Source organism: Primulina eburnea, chromosome 4 (assembly GCF_022965805.1).
Source record: "Primulina eburnea isolate SZY01 chromosome 4, ASM2296580v1, whole genome shotgun sequence".
Lineage (NCBI taxonomy): Eukaryota > Viridiplantae > Streptophyta > Magnoliopsida > Lamiales > Gesneriaceae > Primulina > Primulina eburnea.
In genome coordinates this window covers 40,577,504-40,602,061 of record NC_133104.1, presented here as the reverse complement: position 1 = coordinate 40,602,061, position 24,558 = coordinate 40,577,504, and the positions used below count along the sequence as shown (strand labels likewise).

General features: G+C 39.0%; 2 protein-coding genes across 3 annotated transcripts; one reads left to right on the top strand and one right to left on the bottom strand.

Annotated features, from left to right (window-relative positions):
• Nucleotides 1-123: 123 nt before the first annotated feature.
• On the bottom strand, nt 124-2,926 carry LOC140828921 (uncharacterized protein At5g41620-like). The gene is made up of 3 exons (XM_073191800.1): nt 2,886-2,926; nt 2,567-2,661; nt 124-1,517 (listed from the first exon to the last, which is right to left on the bottom strand). Exon 3 carries the CDS (start codon nt 1,372-1,374, stop codon nt 298-300), a length of 1,077 nt encoding a protein of 358 aa, XP_073047901.1. The 5' UTR covers nt 1,375-1,517; nt 2,567-2,661; nt 2,886-2,926; the 3' UTR covers nt 124-297.
• Nucleotides 2,927-13,659: 10,733 nt separating this feature from the next.
• Nucleotides 13,660-17,266, top strand: LOC140828920 (uncharacterized). 2 transcript variants are annotated; one of them, XM_073191799.1, is made up of 5 exons: nt 13,660-14,147; nt 15,192-15,762; nt 15,858-16,080; nt 16,693-16,755; nt 16,922-16,983. In XM_073191799.1, exons 1-5 carry the CDS (start codon nt 13,799-13,801, stop codon nt 16,961-16,963), a joined length of 1,248 nt encoding a protein of 415 aa, XP_073047900.1. In that variant the 5' UTR covers nt 13,660-13,798; the 3' UTR covers nt 16,964-16,983. The 2 variants fall into 2 exon arrangements, with proteins under 2 accessions (XP_073047900.1, XP_073047899.1); XM_073191798.1 differs by lacking the exon at nt 16,922-16,983 and adding an exon at nt 17,051-17,266 and having other exon boundaries at nt 13,661-14,147.
• Nucleotides 17,267-24,558: the final 7,292 nt, after the last annotated feature.

Sequence of the window (24,558 nt, the reverse complement as noted above, 5' to 3'; positions counted from 1 at the left end):
TGTGATGAGTTTGTATGTTTCATCTGAAATGACACACACGCAAAACATCGATTTTATCATTTCAAATGTTGTACAAATCCAAAGAAAAGGTTTTTCAATTTAAAACAGTGAAGGGACACCATCTAGAACACTTCACGTATCCGTGCCTCAAAAATTAGAAATTTGTCTTGTTGAACACCTTGTAACACTAGTATCTTGTATGCTCGAATCAATCGTACATTCAAATTCTAAGGTAGTGTCAGGTGTGAAGGGATATATTAATTATGTGAAGGATGACCAACTTAGTTTTCAAATTCTTTACCAATTTTCTTTCGAGGCCTTTTTCGAATTTCGTGTTGGCACCCGAGCAACTTCACCGAAGTCCATGATTGGTGTCTCCGCTCCGCTTCTTGAAATATTTCTGGCTTGAAAATGCCTGTCGACAGAAGGATCACTTCCATCGGGGGAATTACTTGAGCCCTGATCCTCAACATGGCTCGCAGTTTCCCACTCATTGGTATCTTCTTCTAGCTCACCACTTTGACTCATAAACACGTTGGAAAGTGCGCGAGCATAATCTTTAACAAGAATTCCCACTCCAGGACTCACTGTGTGAATCTGGGAGTCATGGCAAGGACCGTATCCAAGACATGGCTCAGCCTCCATCTTTTTGGATTTTCCAAAATTATCTTCAAAGACAGAGAAGATCTCATCTGAACTTGGGGGCTCGTACCTTAATTCCTTGACATCTTGTATCTTGACAGAGCCAGCAGCCTGGAAGAGCAATCCTGCTTTTTTTATTTCCCCCATATCAGATATTGTACTTCTCAAATTCAGAAGGGTCTGAAGATCGGCTACTAGCTTGTTCATTTGTGCGTACTTCTCTTCGACCATAACCTTTGCATCGACCAACTTCATTTGCACTCGTTCCTCACGCCAAACCTCAGATATCTGCAACATCTTTATCTCTTCTTCCACATCCTCTTGAACTTTCATCGATTCTCTCTTTGCTGCTTCCACTTCATCCCTATCATCTCCTATTTCTCTAGCAAGCTCATCACAGACCTCCTCGATCAGTTCCCTCGCCTTCCTCTCCTTTTCACTTTCTTGCATATAGCGCTTTGCAGATAACTTAGCTTCAGATAACTGATTTACCAACTTGGAATTGACCATCTCAAGCCGCTGCCTGGTTTTCTTTTCATTGCTTAATTCAACCTTCATATCAAGTAAAATTGCACGGATTTTTTCGTGTTCTCTACTCCGCCAAGCAGCCTTTTCCTCACTGAGTTTCAGCATGAACTGCTCGAGTTTCTTTTTAGAATATCGACGCTCAGTTTCGCGCTCGCTGATTCTGGCTCTAGCATGCTCAAGTTCTCTCTCAAGGGCAGATATCATCGATCCAGAAGTTTCCCATTGTTCAATGCGCTTTGGTTGGCCATATACCTGCTTCGACTCTTTGGAACTTTTCAAACTAACAGGATTCCACTTTGTTACTCCCTCGGTCGGAGAGTTGGGAAATTGAGACGACGTGCCAAACTGCTAGAACCATATTTCTAAATTCATAAAAACAGAAGACAAGTTCTCTCAAAGCATTAAGGCAGTACACAATGAATCTTGCATTGCAACTCATGTAGACTATAATCAAAACTGGATGATGGATCCTAAAAACATTTCCATATCTATCTTTATTGAAGCTATAGTTGAAACAAATACAAGACTATGAAAAACACAAATTAGAATAAACGAAACTGTGAGGACCAATGGACATCCGGATATTCTCCACACATGTATGAATTGTCCACTTTGGGTTTTTTTACCACTCGTGGTTTTGCTTTTGGAACCACCCAAAGGCCTCATACCAATGGAGATATCATTACATCTTATAAACCCATGATCTTTCTCTAGATCTTCTCGAAGCGCTGCCGCCGTCCAGCCAGAGAAGTAGGAATTTCGAAATTCCAGTGCAAGAACTCTAGTTTTTCACGTTTTTCTCAAAAATTTAAGGTAAGTGGGTTGTTTTAAATTTTGGTTTTATGCAAATGAAGTTTTTCGTTTTTTGGTTTTAAAAATACGGTCGAGTACCGTCGTTTTGTCTATACGTTTTTATGAAAGTTGGTACGTTTTTGTTTGACACTGTGAGGATTCCCTGAAAATGGGTGGAATTCCAACATATGGCCCTTAACAGTGAGATAGAACTGTTTTACGGCCTCGCCCCCTTAGAGGATCAAAACTTAGGGACTGATATCAGTAAACCATGAAAGGTGAAAAATCACAGTGTTGTTATGATATGATTATGATGTTACGATTATGAAAAGCATGCTATGTTATGATTCGAAATTGTTATAAAATGTTTTGTGGTATTCAAATCCCCCCCACTTTCTGAGTATTTCCCAAAATACTCACCCCTTACGACTTAGAACCAATGGAAAGGGAATCTAACAACAAGGTATGATGTAACGTTTGTGTTTTAATTCAAAAGAGACATTATGAATAATTTCTTATATGTCTTTCTGTTGTTTTAATGTGAGGACCGGTGCACCCCTGGGCAAAAAGCAAGCATCTGATAAGAATGGGATTAGGACGGACCTTCTAAGAGCAGAACCAGAACACGAGTGCTGACTGCGTACCAAATCCTTGCTGCGAGGACGAGGACCACTGCTTCCACGTGATGGACACCGCCACCTTTTGCTGCAGGTAGAAGCGATGCTATTAAAAATCTCCCATTTTCATCAATACAAACTCATGTAGATAGGTCTTTCAACATGTACGAATATATTGCAGGGACAGTTCAAGAAAATCAACTGAAACCCAAATTCAAATGCGAAAATAAGAAGTTAAAAAGTCGAATTTTTTAGACTCTTAAATCAGAACTTATGAATGAATTGGAGTAAAGAAACTCCTAAAACCGAATACCTGAACTCTCAGATTGTGGCCACCATGACTCGGAAACTCCAGCAAATGCAGCCTCCAAAGTCCCGCGGCTAGTTCACTCGCCGACACGGCGGCCCCAACATTCTGGAAACTTCTCGGGCCAGCATCTAGAGACGATTTATCCTCCACCACCGAATTATTCTCGTCATCAATTGCATCAAACTTCCATCTTCCCATAGGGGTTTCTGGGTGGCTGGCCTGTTTAGCAGACGGGGTGCTGACTCCCCTTTTCAAAAACACACCGACGCCGGAGTTCTTGATTCTCCGTCGGGGGCACTTGCGAGTAGAAGTGGACTCGTGGGAGAGATCAGATGGATGTGGTGAGTCCAGTGAAACTCTGGGAAACTGCATTTCGCGGCCGCTGGCTTCATCGAAGGTTATCTTCATTGTTTTAGCTGCTTTTCCTCCGCCATTACACCTTCCCAGGCGATGGGGTAGAGTCGGGAGCTTGGATTTTCAGTGTAGACTAGACTTGATGTTATTGTCTCCAACGAAATATACGATGTAAATGGAATTTATTACATTACTATAATACATATTCTCTAATTACCTTTTTTTTTTATTACAACACACAGAAATCGAATTCGAAGAACCGACTAATCTGAAGATGGTGAGATCATTGAGTTATAAGTTCCGGTCTCTAAATATCTTACTTTCAAAAATAAATGAAATTGTTAAATAAATATTTTTTTATTTTTATTTTTAATATGTTTTAATTTTTTTACGTAAAATTTATTATCTCATTAAAAAAATAGGGAGGTAAAAAAAGAAGAAGAAAGAGTTGTATTTTTGAGATTTTAAAATTAAATCAATACACTATTTTATCTCTATTATGATTCAAATATTATATATAAGTATATCTCTTGTTATTTATAAATCAAGAGGGTGGTTACAAAAATTACTTTTGGTATGCTAATGTGAAAGCAGCTGTTTCATCCATCTTCTCCAATCTGCCCATTTCTCATCAGGCAAGATTCCATACTCAATTTTGATTTTTAATTCCAGAAATCTAATAAATTTTCTAGAAATCTAAAAATGTGGGAAAGTATATTGGTAATTTTGCAATAATTTTAGAAAACAAGTTAGTTTCTATTTGATTAATCACATATATATTGCAATTGCCATCAATTCCCTAAGATACGGGATAATCACATATATATTGCAATTGCCATCAATTCCCTAAGATATGGGATCGTTCGATCCTACATATGGGGCACTGTCCCACAGGATTTATGTAATGCCCAGAGCAATGATTGACATGTACGAATTCATAGATATGTTGTGAAGATTGTACATAACCATAAGAAATAAGAAATGATATCTATTGAGATTAGATTGACCGATATCGAGAATGTTGGATTATTTATATTTCGGTGAGACCGGAAGGACCGAACCAGGATCGGATCGTCCGATGCGTTCGGATCGTCCGTTCGGCGTTCGGAGCGTCCGAGCCAGGTGGCTGGACACATGGATGGCATGCAGAGTTCGGATCGACCGATCGTAGTTCGGATCATCCGAGACAGTTGGCTAGAGACGTGGAAGACATGCAGGATTCGGAACGTCCGAAGTGAGTTCGGAGCGTCCGAAGTGTGTCAGATCGGAGCGTCCGAAGTGGATCGGATCTTCCGATCATTGTCTATAAATAGAGGCGCGAGATTTCATTTGATTAGTAAGTGTTAAAGAAACATTTCCTAGAAAGTGTTAGACATTCTATTGCAGATTCATCTTCACGACTGTAACAGCAATTCTACGACGAAAGGTATAATACATGTTTTGTTTTGGGGAATCACGACTCAAATGTGATCACATTTGAGTTTCCCAACCAAAACCACATACGAGTTTTATTGTTTATATCTTGATATAGGTATTATTATTATAGAATTGTTTATAGATCTTGTATGCAAATCTCGCTATGCTTTGTTTACAGATCATGTTACATTGCATTAGATGTTTATTAGAACTTGTATTCAATTCTTATTATGCTTTGTTTACAGATCATGTTACATTGCATTAGATGATTATGCTTGTTTACAGATTTTGTATTCATGCATTAAGATAGGACAGTCTGGAGATCAGGCAGACTTCTAGATGTTCGGTTCTATCCCAGCTTAGGGGAAGATCACCGCCCCTTTGTAGACGTGGATACAGATCAGGCCGAAGTCTAGGAATAAGACGTACCGTCACCCCGATTGGGAGGGTAGGTGATAGATCGTCTTATTCACACCGGGATCCCTAGAGTTTTAGTCGAGTCGCATCTAGACATGATTAGGCTCGCATTTCATGATTTTATATGAATGACATTCATATCAGCATGTTTCATGTTTTATAGTATTTATATGCATGTTCACATGTTTATACTGGGATGTGTTCTCACCGGTTTTCCGGCTGTTGTTATGTCTGTATGTGTGCATAACAACAGGTGGGGCAGGATTTGGGTCGAGACAGAGATGATCGTGTTAGCGTGGAGATCTCGGGCCTAGCAGACGGACCAGTAGTTATCTTTTGTTATGTACTGTATTTTATTACTGGTTAGTTGAGGACATACGGAACAGGACATAGATTTTATGTTTGTATGTTGTAAATTAAATAAAGAACTTGTGCTTGTCTAGTTACATTTTGATTTAAATATAAAAGCGAAAAATTGACCCACATTTTAGAATAACAATCCATTTAATCCCAAGAAAAAGATTTAGAGCCCGGGTCCCCACAACAGGTGGTATCAGAGCGGATAGTTCCTTTAGACTAAGATAGGATAGAATGAGCGGGGTAGATCGAGTCTTCTTCCTTGCTTGATGATGTGCTAGCATGATTATTGCTTTCTTATTACATGTTGTTTGGTATTTGATTAATTTCAGCATGTGATTGACTGAATCAGAACCGATTCTAGATCAGAGGTAACTGACTAGATGATGGCTGAGACAGTTGTATATCTTGTTTACTAATCAGTTGGATTATTAGATATGCCTCCTAGAAGAGCAGCCGTACCTCTACGACCAGCAGCGCCAGAGCAGGGGAGTACATCCGGAGATCCTATGGATGTTACGGCGACCCCTATGGAGACGTTGCTGAAGCGATTCCAATCCTTTCGACCTCCCACTTTAAAAGGTACCGAGAATGCCATCGAGTGCGAAAGTTGGCTTGAAGATATTGAGATGCTATTCGACTCGTTGGAGTACAGTGATGAGAAGAGGATCAAGCTAATTGGCCATCAATTGCAAGATATAGCAAAGAATTGGTGGTTGAACATTAGGAGAGCTTTAGAGCAGCGGGGTACCGAAATTTCTTGGAAGGTATTCAAGACCGAGTTTTATCAGCGATTCTTCCCTGTATCCTACCGTAAAGATAAAGGCGCTGAATTCGCAAACCTGAGGCAAGGGCCATTGAACATTGAGGAGTACGTTGCTAAATTCTCTTCTTTGCTTCGTTTTGCACCCCATGTTTCAGGAAATGACGAGGCCATGGCGGATCAGTTTATAAATGGCCTGAATCCAGATATCTTTACGTTGGTCAATACTGGGAGACCCGATAACTTCTCGGATGCATTGAATCGTGCCAAAGGAGCTGAAGCAGGATTGCTTAGACAACGGAGTGCTCCGTATGTTGCACCGAGTCCGAGACCGCCACTACCTCCATCCCAAGTTCCTCCTCCTCGATTCGAAAGTGGTGGTAGTGGTAGTGGACGCAAAGAACAGTTGAAGGCGAAGGGGAAGCAGTTTAAGCGACCTGGGAGCAGTTCATCCAGCTCCAGCGGATCAAGACAGACTGGTTTTGATCAAAGTTCAAGGACTTCAGGTGTATATTGCAATAATTGTGGAGGTAGGCATGCGACTGAACAGTGCCAAGGAGTTACAGGCCGATGCAACATTTGTAGGCAACCGGGGCATTTTGCCAAAGTCTGTCCACAGAGAGGTGTACAGCAAGGCCAGAGTGGAAGAGCATCCGGTTCAGTACCTCAGTTTGAGCGGCAGGCATCGTCGGTTCACTCTTTTCAGCCTCCACCAGCACCGACTCCACCCAGAGGCCGAGGTAGTCAGACTGTGACTCAACCTCCGAGGCAACAGGCCCAAGTGTTTGCGTTGACAGAGGAGCAAGCACAAGATGCACCAGATGATGTTATAGCAGGTAACTGTCTCCTTTATGGTTATCCTGCTTATATCTTGATAGATACAGGTGCATCGCATACATTCATCTCAGAACGATTTGCATTGTTGCATTCATTGCCTGTTGAGTCTTTGTTAGACGTTGTGTCTATTAATTCTCCGTTGGGAAGTGGATTAATATCTGTAACTACGGTTAGACATTGCATTCTACAGTTTGAGGGGCATGAGATTGACCTAGATTGTATAGTGTTGGGTCTAGCTGATTTTGATTGTATAGTCGGTATTGACATGCTAACGAAGTACAGAGCCACCGTGGATTGTTTCCACAAGATTGTCAGATTCAGACCCGAGATGACAGACGAGTGGAAATTCTACGGGAAGGGTTCCAGATCTCGGATTCCCTTGATTTCGGCTCTTACTATGAACAGACTGTTACAGAAAGGAGCGGATGGTCTTTGTTTATGCTGTAGATATGCAGAAGTCGAGCCCGGCATTGGCAGATCTGCCAGTAGTACGGGAATTTCCAGATATTTTTCCAGATGAGATCCCAGGATTACCTCCGGTTCGTGAGGTAGATTTCAGCATTGAACTTGCGCCAGGTACCGTACCTATTTCGAGAGCTCCATATAGGATGGCACCCATCGAACTCAAAGAATTGAAAGCACAATTAGAAGATCTTCTAGCCAAGGGATATATCAGACCTAGTGTATCTCCTTGGGGCGCTCCGGTGCTGTTCGTGCGAAAGAAAGATGGGTCGATGCGGTTGTGTATCGATTACCGGCAGTTGAACAAGGCAACGATCAAGAATAAATATCCTTTGCCTAGGATCGATGACCTATTTGATCAGTTGCAGGGATCCTCGGTCTATTCTAAGATTGATTTACGTTCTGGTTATCATCAGCTCAGAGTTCGAGATATAGACATACCAAAGACAGCGTTTCGAACCAGGTATGGACATTACGAATTTATTGTCATGCCTTTTGGTTTAACAAATGCTCCTGCGGTATTTATGGGCTTGATGAACCAAGTGTTTCAGAGATATCTAGATGAATTTGTGATTGTCTTCATTGATGACATTTTGGTGTATTCGAAGAACAGAAATGAGCATGCAGAGCATCTCAGAATTGTTTTGCAGACGTTGAGGAACGAGCGACTGTATGCTAAATTGTCAAAGTGTGAGTTTTGGTTGAATAGAGTTGTCTTCTTAGGACATATCATTTCTGGAGATGGTATTTCTGTTGATCCGAGTAAAGTGGAAGCTGTGATTAGTTGGTCGAGACCGACTTCTGTACCAGAAATACGCAGTTTCATGGGCTTAGCCGGATACTACAGAAGATTTATCAAAGATTTCTCCAGTATTGCAAAACCAATAACTCAATTAACACAAAAGAATGCACCATTTGTTTGGTCAGAGGAGTGTGAGTCTAGCTTTGTTGAATTGAAGAAAAGGCTGACCAGTGCTCCAGTATTGACGATACCTTCAGGTACAGGTGATTTTGTTGTATATTGTGATGCTTCTCATAGAGGTTTGGGATGTGTTCTTATGCAGCGAGGTCATGTGATCGCATACGCCTCGAGACAATTGAAGCCACATGAAGTTCGATACCCCATTCATGATCTTGAATTGACGGCTATCGTGTTTGCATTAAAGATTTGGCGTCATTATCTCTATGGCGAGAAATTTGAGATCTTTTCCGATCACAAGAGCTTAAAGTACCTATTTTCTCAATCAGAATTGAATATGAGGCAACGTAGATGGCTAGATCTTCTGAAAGACTTTGACTGTGAAATCAAATATTATCCAGGTAAGTCAAATGCAGCAGCAGATGCCTTGAGTCGTAAGATATGTTCATTGTCCTTATCGACGATAGGTGTTAACAAGTTAGTTGAAAATTGCTGTATGTCTGGATTAGAATTTGATACAGATAGTAAGCCACTACGACTCTTTACGATCCAAGTTGAGCCCAATTTGATTATGAGGATTAAGGAAGCACAAAAAACTGATCAGAATGTGCAAAGATCAATCCAAATGGTCAGATCAGGGCATGTATCAGAATATCAGGTACGAGATCATGTGTTGTACGTGAATAACCGTCTAGTTGTGCCAGATGTTGCAGATTTGAGGCAGCAGATTCTGACAGAGGCACATTGTAGTCGGTTCAGCATTCATCCTGGTGGCAGGAAGATGTACAATGACTTGAAGACCCAATTCTGGTGGAAACAAATGAAGTCAGACATTGCCGAATTTGTGTCTAAATGCTTGAACTGCCAACAGGTGAAGGCCGAGAGGAAGAAGCCGGGGGGTTTACTTCAGAGTTTATCCATTCCAGAATGGAAATGGGACCACATTTCCATGGATTTCGTGACGAAGTTACCTCGATCATCCAGAGGTTGCGATGCGATTTGGGTCATTATTGACAGATTGACCAAATCTGCTTGTTTCATCCCTTATAGAATGACGTATAGACAGGATCAGATGGCGGAGATTTATATTCGTGAGGTAGTCAGATTGCATGGAGTGCCGAAGTCTATCGTATCAGATCGTGATCCACGATTCACTTCACACCTCTGACACAGTTTACAGCAGGCGTTAGGTACGACCTTACACCTTAGCACTGCTTACCATCCTCAGACAGACGGACAGTCAGAACGGACTATCCAGACATTAGAGGATATGTTGAGAGCCGTCGTGCTAGATTTTGGCATTAGTTGGCAAGATTCCCTACCTCTTTGCGAATTCTCGTACAATAATAGCTATCAAACAAGCATTGAGATGGCACCGTTTGAAGCTTTGTATGGCAAGAGGTGCAGATCTCCGCTATATTGGGATGATGTTTCAAAAGTACCAGAACTTGGGCCAGATATGATTCGTGACATGACTGAGAAGGTAAAGGTTATTCAGAAAAGAATGAAGACAGCACAGGATAGGCAAGCAAAGTACGCCAATATCAGACGTAGACCGTTAGTATTTGAGGTAGGAGATAGGGTATTCTTGAAAATTTCTCCTTTTAGAAGCGTTGTGCGATTTGGCAAACGTGGGAAGCTATCTCCTCGATACATTGGTCCGTACGAGATTCTTGAAAAGATTGGCGATCGAGCTTATCGACTTGCTCTTCCTCCTTCTTTATCCGGAATACATGACGTATTTCATGTATCAATGTTACGCAGATATATGCCAGATGTTTCTCATGTTATTCAACCGAACGAAGCTGAACTTGATCAAACCTTGAGCTATATAGAACGACCGATACAGATTCTTGATCGAAAGGACAAACAGCTCAGAACGAAGACCATTCCACTTGTGAAAGTTCAGTGGAGTCGACATGGCATTGAGGAAGCGACGTGGGAAACGGAAGAAAACATGAGGCAGAAACACCCCGAGTTATTTATATGATATGAGTATGTATTCAGTTAGATTATCAAACTGTTTTAGATACTTTGTATGGTTACTTCAGTTCGAGGACGAACTTCTGTCTTAGAGGGGGAGAAATGTAATGCCCAGAGCAATGATTGACATGTACGAATTCATAGATATGTTGTGAAGATTGTACATAACCATAAGAAATAAGAAATGATATCTATTGAGATTAGATTGACCGATATCGAGAATGTTGGATTATTTATATTTCGGTGAGACCGGAAGGACCGAACCAGGATCGGATCGTCCGATGCGTTCGGATCGTCCGTTCGGCGTTCGGAGCGTCCGAGCCAGGTGGCTGGACACATGGATGGCATGCAGAGTTCGGATCGACCGATCGTAGTTCGGATCATCCGAGACAGTTGGCTAGAGACGTGGAAGACATGCAGGATTCGGAACGTCCGAAGTGAGTTCGGAGCGTCCGAAGTGTGTCAGATCGGAGCGTCCGAAGTGGATCGGATCTTCCGATCATTGTCTATAAATAGAGGCGCGAGATTTCATTTGATTAGTAAGTGTTAAAGAAACATTTCCTAGAAAGTGTTAGACATTCTATTGCAGATTCATCTTCACGACTGTAACAGCAATTCTACGACGAAAGGTATAATACATGTTTTGTTTTGGGGAATCACGACTCAAATGAGATCACATTTGAGTTTCCCAACCAAAACCACATACGAGTTTTATTGTTTATATCTTGATATAGGTATTATTATTATAGAATTGTTTATAGATCTTGTATGCAAATCTCGCTATGCTTTGTTTACAGATCATGTTACATTGCATTAGATGTTTATTAGAACTTGTATTCAATTCTTATTATGCTTTGTTTACAGATCATGTTACATTGCATTAGATGATTATGCTTGTTTACAGATTTTGTATTCATGCATTAAGATAGGACAGTCTGGAGATCAGGCAGACTTCTAGATGTTCGGTTCTATCCCAGCTTAGGGGAAGATCACCGCCCCTTTGTAGACGTGGATACAGATCAGGCCGAAGTCTAGGAATAAGACGTACCGTCACCCCGATTGGGAGGGTAGGTGATAGATCGTCTTATTCACACCGGGATCCCTAGAGTTTTAGTCGAGTCGCATCTAGACATGATTAGGCTCGCATTTCATGATTTTATATGAATGACATTCATATCAGCATGTTTCATGTTTTATAGTATTTATATGCATGTTCACATGTTTATACTGGGATGTGTTCTCACCGGTTTTCCGGCTGTTGTTATGTCTGTATGTGTGCATAACAACAGGTGGGGCAGGATTTGGGTCGAGACAGAGATGATCGTGTTAGCGTGGAGATCTCGGGCCTAGCAGACGGACCAGTAGTTATCTTTTGTTATGTACTGTATTTTATTACTGGTTAGTTGAGGACATACGGAACAGGACATAGATTTTATGTTTGTATGTTATAAATTAAATAAAGAACTTGTGCTTGTCTAGTTACATTTTGATTTAAATATAAAAGCGAAAAATTGACCCACATTTTAGAATAACAATCCATTTAATCCCAAGAAAAAGATTTAGAGCCCGGGTCCCCACAATTTAGATGATCCAGATTTAGTCACATTTGTGATTTTTTTAAAAAAAAGTGGACTCCATATACTTGTGACTAAATCTAGACCCTGAATCTATGTAACGACCCATTACAGGCCCAGTGGACCGTCCATACGGCCCACTGCCCCAATCGACCCAAGGCTATCCCGATCTTGTGACTTGGCCCGTAGGCCCAGTGGGCTTGCCCACCCTGTGGTGTCACTCACGGGCTTTCCATAGGCGTCGTATGGGTTACTCATAGAACTCTTAAGCCCATGAACTTAAGTTTGTGCCTCCTTAGGATCGAACCTAAGACCACATGGATATATAGGTACTTAGCACAATCCTGGTACCAATTAAGCTAGTAGCTCATACGACGCCTATGGAAAACCCGTGAGTGACACCACAGGGTGGGCAAGCCCACTGGGCCTACGGGCCAAGTCACAAGATCGGGATAGTCTTGGGTCGATTGGGGCAGTGGGCCGTACGAGCGGTCCACTGGACCTGTAATGGGTCGTTACAATAAAAGGCGCCTTTTATTGTAACGACCCATTACAGGCCCAGTAGACCGACTAGCTCAATTGGTACCAGGATTGTGCCAAGTATCTGTATATCCATTTGATCTTGGGTTCGATCCTAGGGAGGCACAAACTTAAGTTCATGGGCTTAAGAGTTCTATGAGTAACCCATACGACGCCTATGGAAAGCCCGTGAGTGACACCACAGGGTGGGCAAGCCCACTGGGCCTACGGGCCAAGTCACAAGATCGGGATAGCCTTGGGTCGATTGGGGCAGTGGGCCGTATGGGCGGTCCACTGGGCCTGTAATGGGTCGTTACAATAAAAGGCGCCTTTTATTGTAACGACCCATTACAGGCCTAGTGGACCGTACTCCACTGCCCCGATCTACCAAGTGACTTGGCCCATAAGCCCGGTAGGCCGTACCCTACCCTGTGGTGCCACATTGATAGTACAGGCTACTCATAGAACTCTTAAGCCCATGAACTTAAGTATGTGCCTCCCCAGGATCGAACCCAAGATCACATGGATATATAGATACTTGGCACAATCCTGGTACCAATTGAGCTAAACAATCCAAATCAAACTAAACAGTATCAGACTTGAACTTAGTTCGTTTAAAATTGATAGAGTCTTGAGCTCGATTTTAGCTTTTATCATCAGGTTCGAGTTCAAATTGTCTTGAAATTATTAAGCTCGTGAAAAAGCTCGAGCTCGACTCGTTAAAAGCTCGTTTATCATGTTAATCAAGTTGAAATCGAGCTTGATTTATTAATAGTTCGTTTATCATATTTAAGAAGCTTGACTTGAGCTTAACTCGTTTTCGAGCTCTTAAACATACAATTGAGCTCGAGTTTGAGCTTGATTCAAGCTTGTTAAAGATTAAATATTTTTTTCAGGTAAAAGTGTGAATTTTATTCGCATTAATATTTCTATTTGTCATATCAACAAACGAGCAAAGCTCAAGCTTACGAGTCACTTATACAAGTCGAGCTCGAGCTTGAGCTCGAACTCGTGAGCCTACTAACAAACACGTTTGCACAAGTCGAATATTCTTAAGTTTAAAAACTTAATTTGATTAAATTATCAAATTTAAACTCGATTTTGAGCCTCACTTGATATAATTAACAAACAACGTGAAACCAACTTTTATCCAACTGATCTCGAACGATTTGATTTGTTTACCTCCCGCTCGCAAACCCAGCAGTCCAGCACTAAGCGCGGGACCATTTTCAATTCCACCGAGTTGATGATATTCTCCCAGGATCCCTCCATTCTAGCCTTTACCCTTCAACAACTACCTTTCTTCCCATGGCGGATTTCGATTTGTTGCCTCCTTCGTTCTCTCTAGGGCTTGATTTGGACATAGAATCGGAACCGCCTTCCAACTCTTCAACCCAGCCAGCTGAACGGCCTCTAAGTTCAACCGCTGTAGGTTTTAGGACGATTGAAATAAGCGAACATGAAGATTTTGAATCCCCAATGAGGATTTCTCTCCAACAGGTTTCTAACCCAACTCGGGTGCTCAAAAGGCTTCGAAAGGGGCCCACTGTACAGCTCAATTCCGAGGCCCGAAACGGAGAAGCTAATGATGCGCGGGGAAGATACGATGTGGATGATGGTATCGAGGGTTTCTCTTCCGAGGAAGATTGCCCTAGAGGTAAAGTTTCATTCTTTTGCCTCTATCAAATATGGGTTTCTTTTGAATGCTGTACCTTTTCAAGCATCCATAGATGAACCCACTTGAAATTGGATATATATTTGTTTATGCTAGTGATTGAGCTGAAATAGACTTAGATGTGACTGTAAATGTTCTTGCTTGGAGTCCTTTAAAAAATTTGGAAGAGTTGTCACGACATATATAAAATGCAAATGTCTCGTTTTTCAGAATGACTTTTGATATTTTGCTGTCCGAGTGCAAGATGGGAAAAACGTGGCTTCAGGCTTATGGAGCTAACCGATTGTATTTTCTTTTTGCTTTTGTTGTAGCTGCAAAATATTTTAATGTTCTAAACATTGAATTGCAGAAATTGGTGTCTTGCCAGTAGAATCTACATGTTACGCATTCTTGGAATTGAAATGGCATCATTCGAAAATTTGGCATTGTAGCTATTATGTGAGTATCATCTGAGTTAAAGAAAACAATGAGGATATATGAAGTGAATTTGTCGAATGCAGTCATGTTAGGGATAAGTGAAGATAGTCTGTTCGATGAAACAACCTTTCAAACTTATCAACTTATTCCACGATTGCTTTTAGAATTAACATAGAATCCTGCTAGGTCATCAAATACTTCAGTTAAAATAGTTTGATTCTTAGTTATGTGCTGCAAATCAAATTTTATCTGAAAATCAACGTAACTGGTTAACTAAGCCGAAGACAGGAGATGGCGCATAATTCTTTAGTGATTTTATGGAACATCAATTTCGGTTATTGCTTGATACATCAGTGTGCTATTTGAAGTTATTTACCCTCAAGACCTATGTTCCTTCGTTTTAAATTTTTTAGTGTTATTTACCCTAGCAATTACCTTAGTGCAGTTGCAATTCTCTTGGCATCAAAATACCATATGCCTGTTGTGACTGTCTTGGGCTCTTGGCTGTCTCACATTATTCTTTGATAGTAGTTTCATTGTAGTGGCTTGAGACTCTGTGGTCGCCCTTACCTTTCATTTCCTCATAATCTTCATCTTTGTTTTATTTAGCTGGAAATCCTCCTGGTCATTCTATATGTAGCAGCTCGAAGCCCTCACTACATGTTCGGCAAGTTTTGACTACACAATCTGGTAGTCTCTGGAAATCAACCAGGAGGAAAGAGGTTTTAGGTGCTTCGACATCTGTCAGTCCTCTTCGAAGATTCCAGCTGATCGTTTCTAGTTCTGATTCTGACGACTCATCTAATGGTGAAAATGTGTGTAAAGTCGGTTGTTCAACTTCATATTCAAGGAAAGAATCTGTTGGCAATCACGAAACTGATTTGTGTAAAGATATCTGCAAGGAGAAGAGTTTTCGCATCCCTACTCCTGCTTTTGATGAGGTCTGTGATAAATTTTTCAGATCCGGGAAATCTGACAATGAAGTGGTAATTAACGGCGAGGACTCTAAAAATGAGAAGAAATTGGATGTGGGTTCTGTTCCTCCAGCTCATCTCTATTTTTTCCATGACAATTCAAGAATTCAGAAACTGGTTTGTGATCGGTTGCCCAACTTCTTCCCCTTGGGAACAGCAAAAAATCAGGAACATAAGCAGCAGAAGGCATCAGTTATTGATTACATGTATTGCCATTTCAGAATTTTTTGCGATTCAACTGTTATTTTTCCTTCTTATGCTATACATGTTTTTTTATGTGAATCTGCGTATATGTTCATAGGCACCAATTCTGCCATGAAGAAAATTCGAAGATAACGTATGAGACTAGCTCCACGAGGACCAAGAGAAATGTTTCAAAATCGAATGCCATCATGCCTGAAGATTCTGAAAACTGGGTGAATCCAAAAGGTTGTGGAATTCCTAAAAAGGCTGGAAAGAGAAAGGTGCACGCAGCTGCCAGTAAATCTAGTGGTCACTGGTACACCAACTCAAGTGGCCAAAGAGTAAGTGCAACTTCGTATATAGATTCCAATTTGTTCTCTTTTCAAACTTTTTGTTTCATTTTTGTCTATGATCCAGTTGCACAACAAAATGTGGACGAGGTCATAGATATATCTCAATGTCTAACTTTACTACGCATTTCTCAAACTTATTCTCTTTGTTGTTTCTTGTTCGGAAGTAAAGAATGCCTAAGATGCCAGCGTCTTTGTTGTGCTCCATTAAATATTCAAGCCAATTTTTTTTCTTTTATTGAATTAATTTTTAGCAATTGATGGATTCTGTATCAAGAATAATATAGTAGTGGAAGACATTGTTATCGTAGGGTTCAGCCATATATATCCTCAGTATATTTCGGCCATCGTTTTCTCAGTTTTTTGTCAATTATAAGAAGCAAAGAACAAATCTAACGATATCTAAACATTTCACACTCAATCTTGATGCCAAGATGAGGTCGAAAATATATATTTAATTTTAATCAAGGTAACCTTGCCAGTGAAGCTGATATCTTCTTCTCGACCAGCCCTGCACCTCTGCACACACATACTCTGGTTTCTGATTAATATCTTACATATATTTGATTTACAGTATTAATCAAACCGCCAAATGATTTTCAGGTTTACGTTAGCAGAAATGGGCAGCAGTTGAGTGGTCAAAGTGCTTACAGGGGTTACAGGAAGGTACTTTTAGAAGATACATACAATTATATTTCAAATGTGTTTATTAATGATATTGCAACGTTCTCCTGTATGTTTAGTGTCCGTTAAATTTTAAGGAGTAAAACCTTTATAAATTTACAATGTTTCTGCTAGTCATCATTCATCACCATTTACCGTATCTCGCGAGGTTGCAACAAATTTCTGCACTTTGAAAACGTCATGTTTATGACAAACTGGATTGTTACGGTGAGACACAAAAGAACAAGAATTCAGTTCCAATTCACGAATTAAACATGCATGTTGATTGTGCTGACAGGAAAGTGGAACGGGGTTAAAAAATCCGAAGAAGAAAGCAGCTGCGAAGAAGAAAACTGCTGCAAAGAAAAAAAGTGCTCCTAAGAAGAAATAAGCCTTGTCCATTTAGGAAAATTTGCTCAGGCATGTATTTGTGGTTAATGAGAACTCTATACAATCTTCTATCTACCGCACGATACTTCTTCGATCAAATTATACAAGATTTTCATTCATTCTACGAGTTGTTTTGACTTCAAGCCATTTGCATAATTGCTTGCGTGTGGCCTGAGATTCTAGCCATCACCGTTGTCTTCACAATTTCTTGAAAACATGGGTTACATTTGCATTCAATGCTGGGAAGCTCTTTCATCCTAGACATTTAATCAAACACGTTATCAAGTCATTTTTTTTTTAAATCGTTACAAGTGAGTTTAGAACCTATCAGTATTTTTTAAAGGTTATATGTATGGAAGTTGATATTTAAGTTTCGTTTCTTATTATTTGTACTTCATTTGTGAATAAATTTGAAACATAATTTATACATAAAGTAAAATGTAGATAACATAAAATGAAGTGTAAATATCAACTCTGATTATGTATTTATGTTTGTATTTTTAAAGCATATGTTATATTTTATATTCTTGATTTTTCATTTAATCTTATCATTATTATCAAACAATATCTCTCCATATGTCTAATCTTTACTATTTTTTTAGTAGAATCTTTTATTTGGACCAAATTAATCAAGAAAGTTTAAGTATCATTTAACTTTTAATGGGAACTAGGAGAGCATTGCATGTATATAATACAACCCATAAATATTATATATTGCCCCTGTGGAATATGTTTTTGTTTTTCAAAGTATTTGACTTAGGTTTCTTATAAATTTAACTGTCTATAAATAATATTTTATGATTGTGAAATAAATAATAAGTTTTAGTTGAAATTTGTTATTAAACATAAAAAATAAAATTAATATGCATAAATGTTGTGAAATAAACATCTCATGCAAGTTAACATTGCACCCGAGATGTAAATTATAATCTTAGACCTAAGTAAATATGAAAATTAATATAATTATACTTATTACATAAAATTTGATGGTAAACTAATAATCATAACATAATGATGTAGGGATGATCACGGTGTGCCACTTTTTTCTTCAGAAAATTCAAACCAAATTGTCATATGCTATTGTTATTATTATTTTTAAAAAAATTGTGGTTTTACGTGTGAAATTAGATTTGAAGCTTTGAGCGGTTTTGGGGAGGTTTCGATCGTTTTGCCATTTTTTGGTGAATGATCAACTATAACGCTAAGATATTAAAATATAAATTCAAATTGATTCGAAAATAATAACAACATTGTTTTTTTCAAATATAAAATATAAGTCAGATCATACAAATACAAATAAATAAAGCAATAATTAAGATTCAAATCAAAGTTAATAAATTCTAATATGTTTGTTTGGGCACAACAAGACAATCACAACAAAATAACATTTTTCAAATTTAATTCATTATTGTTTACATTGATGTTAGGTGTTGTACCGTTATTCATGATTTTTCTATTTTGAGACTAATTTGGAAAATATTTAAGAAAAATAGATTTTTATTATTATTTATAGGAGAATTTTGAATATGAGAGAGACTGAAAATTGAATGTTGTTTATATATTATTATAATTTTATATCAAATATCGAAGTGATCGGGGGATTTTGTCAAAAACTCCCTATTTCCATTCTCAACTTCCTCTTTACTCCTTACCCCATTAAAACTTTGTTTCAACTCCCCATATCCTTCAAATTTCCAAGTTTGCCCTTATATCTTTATTTTAAATAATTGATTTTCCTTTTTTGTAGTAAAAGGCCCATCATGCTTCCGTAAAATAAATTGAATCTTTTACCTTTTTGACTAGAGTACCACCGGGTTGTATCCACCGTTTTTTACGAACTGCTCCTCACAGTCCAACCACACGATCGCAACCGATGGTTACTAAGCAGATTCCTTCAGCAATACTTAGCACAGCTCTAATTCGTTTCCTACCTTAGAGCGTACAGCAAAAGATTAAATTTTTTGAAAATAATACATGATAGGGGCTAAGAGCAAAGATCTCTTTTATTCAAACACAAATATTTATTTATTACATAGTAACCTCCTGTAGAGGAGGAGAAACTTGTTTTAGCTACTTATCGTAGCTGAACTCTTAACACACATAAAACTTGAAAGAAAATATTACAACCTTGTATGAAAGAAATGCAGAAAATATTTGATGATCTTCACTTCCTTCTTCCGGCTTTATTTATAGAAGGCTCTTTCGGATTTGAAACTCGGATTTCAAATCTTCATTAGCCTTTACAGCTTGCTTGGGGACCATGTAGTGGTTGAAGGGTCCCTGTCTAGATTATTAATCTGGACATTAACTTCTCATCCTCCTTTATCTCTTTTAGATACCATTGACGATGAGTTTCCAGGATATCGACAGTAATTTCATCTTTTTTATACTCTTTGAAATGATTTACTAACCATTTAAGAGCTTCTGCCTCTTTCCTCTTGTATGTTATCCTTCTTTTCAAAACTTTCAAATATACGTGATACATTTTTAAGTTTTGATTCTGGTGTGTTAACTGGTTTCCTTTCTGTCCTTATTTATGGATGAATTTTCGGGACCAGTTAATTTACTTTTACTTATTGGATTCCTTTTAGATTGGTATCCAATGCTTTGCTGAGTCATCTACCATTTGTTATTGGTGGTCTATTTGTCCTTTACCACTAATTAGTGGTTGTCTTGATTCTACCACTCACATGGTAGTGGTCCTGCTTTTTATAATGGAGGGTCACATGTCCCTTTTAATTTTGTCGAGGAATCTTCGGTTTTTTGTATCCTCGAGGAAAATGTGCATGTGGTCCTTCCCCACTTGTCCTTGCTTCGGTAAAATGCTTCCGATCAGATCTTGGTTTGAAACCTTTACCGAACTCTGGTTCTTTCTGTATTTGGCATTCAGAGCAGATGTTCTCCGACCATCTTCCTATGTGTGCCATATTACAGAACTTTCGGCGAGTCTCTTTGCTTGCCGGTAGCTTGCTGTTCCACAAGAGATTTCTTTTCTTTTCAAATAAATCTTCTGCGAAACTTGTTGTTTTTCCTGTCATGGTATTCAACAGGAATGATCCGTTCACTGAATGATTGTAGAACTTGAACGGAAACTTGACTTTGTCCATCTCAGTAAGACAGACCCATAAACCCCAAGCTCTTCTGGTAGAAATGTCATCTTCAGTGATTGAAGCAACCAGGGGTGTTTCTTCTGTTGGAGGATCCTTGATAAATTTTTGGACATTTGTATCCGGCCTCCTTAGCTTGATGAAATGAAAGGCTTCGTGAGAACCTTTCCCTGCTGGTTCTGGTGCTGCACTAAAGAAGTATAGCTCCAAAACATCTCCTCTGGACAAATAATCATTGTTTGCCCAAGTCTCGTGAACAGCTTCCTGGATCCACTTTGGTAAACCTGAGATTTCCGGAAAGCTGGGTGATGTAGTATAAACTGAGGCAAGAGCCCCAAATTCATACCAAGCTTTAACCTCCTTGGGATATGAATTAGGTTTCATCCATACCCTTGGATATTTTCCTGAAACATCAACCCTATTTGTAGCTGGGTTAATGCCAATACGTGTTTTTAATTTCTCCCAATTCTGCTGATAAACCTGAAATGGAGAAATTACACCTTCATTAGTACCAATCCTTAGTTTTGCCTTTGTCAATACGAGGCCTAAGGTTGATCTCTCCCTCTTCAATCCCCGAGGTGAAGGGTTGGCTTGAGGACTCAAGATAAGGATCAGGAATCTCAATTTTTGTTTCAGCCGACTCATCTCGTGATGATCCCGACTTAACACTTGTGCAAGGGGTATTTGAATCCCCCGCTACAGATATAGAGTCCTGTACTCGAAAACTCTCCATTTGAGAAACCAGTGGTCTCTCAATGCCCTGGAGGATAGGCCTTTGCGTTACAGACCATAATTGAGTATATGCCTGTAAACATCCTGTAATTCGATCAGAGACAATTCTCTTATCAGCTTGTTGTAGCCTTCCCGCAACTTCTGCGTTAACAGCTAACTTGTTGAACTCGGTTTGAAGCATTTCAAGGTGTTCCCTCAAATGCCTCTGCATCTTGATAATAGCATCAATGTCAATGCTGTCCATCTCTTGTTAAAAAATCTGCAAGAATATTTTCATGAGATTTTATTATCATAATATCAAAAATATAATTTTGACATAAAGCTTGCCATCGTAATAATCTAGCCTTCTCCGGTTTAGACTCAATTCTATTCCTCAAAAAGGCTTTAACTTGAGTGTTATCAACTTTCAAAGTGAATTTCTTTGCAAGTAAAAATAATGGCCATTTTTCAAAAGCCCTCTTTACTGCATAAAATTCCTTTTCGTTGATATGCCATCTTATGGCTTCTGCATCTGAGAATAACCCACTACAATATCTGCATGGTTGTTCTCCATCTGGTGTGAGCTTTGTTAATACTGCAGCCCACCAATGATCACTGGCATCGGTATATAATACCAGATCATCCTCGTCTTGAGGAATATCCATCTTTGGAAGATTTTTGCAAACCTTCTTTAAATGGATAAGTCCTTTTGTGTGTTCGTCTGTCCATATAAATCTAGCATCCTTTTTCAATAATGGACTGAACACCTTCCTGTGTTTTGCTAGGTTTTTAATAAACATCCCAGCAAAATTAACAACCCCTAAAAAACTTTGAAGTTGCTTCTTGTCTTTGAGATTTTCTGGAAAATTCTGCACTTTTTCTACTATGTGCTCTTGCAGAATTATTCCTGACTCATCGATTTCAATTCCGAGGAATTCAATCTTTCTTGTAGCAATGACTGCTTTCTTTTCAGATAAAACCAGTCCTTCTTTCTTGCAAACATTAGAGAAAATCTCCAAATGTTTAACATGTTCATTCATATCTTTGGATGCTATTAAAACATCGTCGATGTAAACAAACATAAACTTGAAATAATCTTTGAAAAGATTATCCATCTTTCTTTGAAATATTTGGGGTGAGTTAGCCAATCCCATTGGTAATACTTCCCAAATATAATGTCCTTGAGGTGTGGAGAAAGCTGTGAATTTCTTGCTTTCTTCCTGCATCCGAATCTGATAGAATCCAGACTTGCAATCAAATTTAGAGAATATCTTGGCATTGCGAATGCAACTAATCAAGTGTTCTCTACTAGGTATAAAATACCCATCAAACTCCAGAATCTTATTAATTTCTTGATAATTAATAACCAATCTGGGTTTTCCTCGTTTAATTTCACCATGGTTTCTTACCAGAAAACCTGGACTGCTATATGGTGACATACCTGCTTTGATTAATCCAAGGTCCAAATGTTCCTTGATTATAATCTGCATATCCCTTTGATCAATGATGTTCATTGGGATGGGTTTACAACGGACAAATTCATACTCTTTGCCTTCTTTGATTTTAAGGCAAGCCCTGAGTTGATTTCTGTCCCACCATGCCAAGGGATCTTCGTTATAATTTTCTTTGATCCTCTTCTTGACATCTTCCAGTGATACCTTAGATTCAAACTCTACTTCATTTGTGTGTAGAGTTATCTTAAGGCATTCTATATCTTCTGGTTGGAGTTCCTTATCTGCTCTTAACTGGAGCATTGTTTCTCCAAACCGTCTTGAATCCTTCATTTTTGGGTTCAGAAGTTTTCCTGAATCACCACGCTTGCTGCGAAACTGGATTGGCAATTTTCTGTAAAATGCCTCCCGAAGTCTCTGGACTATGATTTTGTGAGCACATGGTGTTGTGAATACTAATCTTCTAGTCTCATTTTCCTGTGTATAGGATTTGAACATTTGTAGGAAATTATTTCCTAACAATATGTCAGCTCCTGTATCATGAAAATAAATTGGTGGTGTCTTTACCTTGTACCAAGGTGTTTGTCCAGCACCGCCAATCATGATTTCAGTCATCTTAATCCCTTTACATAAGATTAAGATTCTTCTGGAAAAATCTCTTCCAGCAATCTTGGGTAATTCTTCTTCCAAATTATTTGGAAAAACTCCTCGTTTTGCTGTACATATTCCAGCACCTGAATCAATATATGCAGCAAAGTATTCTGCCTTATATTGTTCATACAACATTCCTACTGGAATGTATATGGAGAATGGACTTGTGGTCATTGGATTTTCCACATTTTATCTTCTGCCATAAACTCCATTCCATACTCTAGACGTTTCCAAGGTTTATGTTCCTCGAGAAACTCTAGCCCAAGAATCAGTCGTTCTGATTCTTTTCCTGGAATTCCTTGAATATGAACCTCCAATTCTCCGATATTAATCAGTCCTTGATAAGTTCCTATTATCGGTTGTTCCAAATAGTATATTGAATTACAAGGAAATTGATTCCTTTGTTTTGTAATGTCAAATACTATTTCTACTTCCTTCCAACCTTCTGGGCATCTGAGCTTTCCTATTGTAGAAAAACTTTTCAACTCCTGTTGGGTTTCTATGACAGGCTTTTTATCCCATCTGTAACTTGTAATTCTATCTCCTTGAAAAGATAGTCTTCTTGGTTCCAGTCTAAGACTTTGATTTCTCTGTAGAATCGGTTTGTCTTGGATCTGGATATCTGTTTCCTGTATTAAAGAAAACTCAATTCTTTCTGGATAAATTGCCTGCGCAACTTTTCCAAATATCTCAGGGATTTCAATAAACTCGTTTCTAATAAACAATTCAGAATGATGTGTATTAGATAGAGCATATGAAATCTGATAGGTAATAGAATATGGTCTATTGCCTTCTTTCATCAACCTTTTTTCCTTGAAGTTCTGATGTAATGTCAAGGCTCGGCTGAAATCTCGATCTGCCAGGTTGTAGGCTATCCTTGGATAAATTACTCCTACAATTTTTCCTGCACAGAGGTTTCCTGAGATTGTTCCCAGTACTGAATCTTGTAGATTCCCCATTCTTTTATCGCATATGGCGATATCAATTGGTGAATCTATCCCTTCTTTGAAAGTAGCCTTTATCATAATCTGGATTGCTCCTATATGAATCCAGGACATAGTCCTTGCTACTTCTATCTTGAGTTTTTGTAATTCCTCCTTTATTTCTTCGGAAGGAATTAATTGCATCTCCATTCTATTTCCTGTAAGTTCCATTGGGATTGCCATTTCCCTTATAGAAACTTTATAGATTAGATGATGCTTTCTGCTTCTTAGGCCAAGACTTCCTAAGAACTTTTCTACCTGTCCTGCAGAGAAACCTTGGTATCTCTGTAGACTTGGATTTTCTCTCATGATTCTTTGAACCATGTTATGAGATATTGTTGTCTGGCTAAAAAACCCAGACAAATCTTCATGTGTTTCGTGTCGAAACACCTCGTCTTCAGTCAGATTCCGATTCTGTTCCATCAGATTCTTCTTGACTTAAGACGACTTCTTCTTCTTCATATATACTTTCATCTGAGGCGATATCCTCAAATTGGTATACTTGAATAAGAT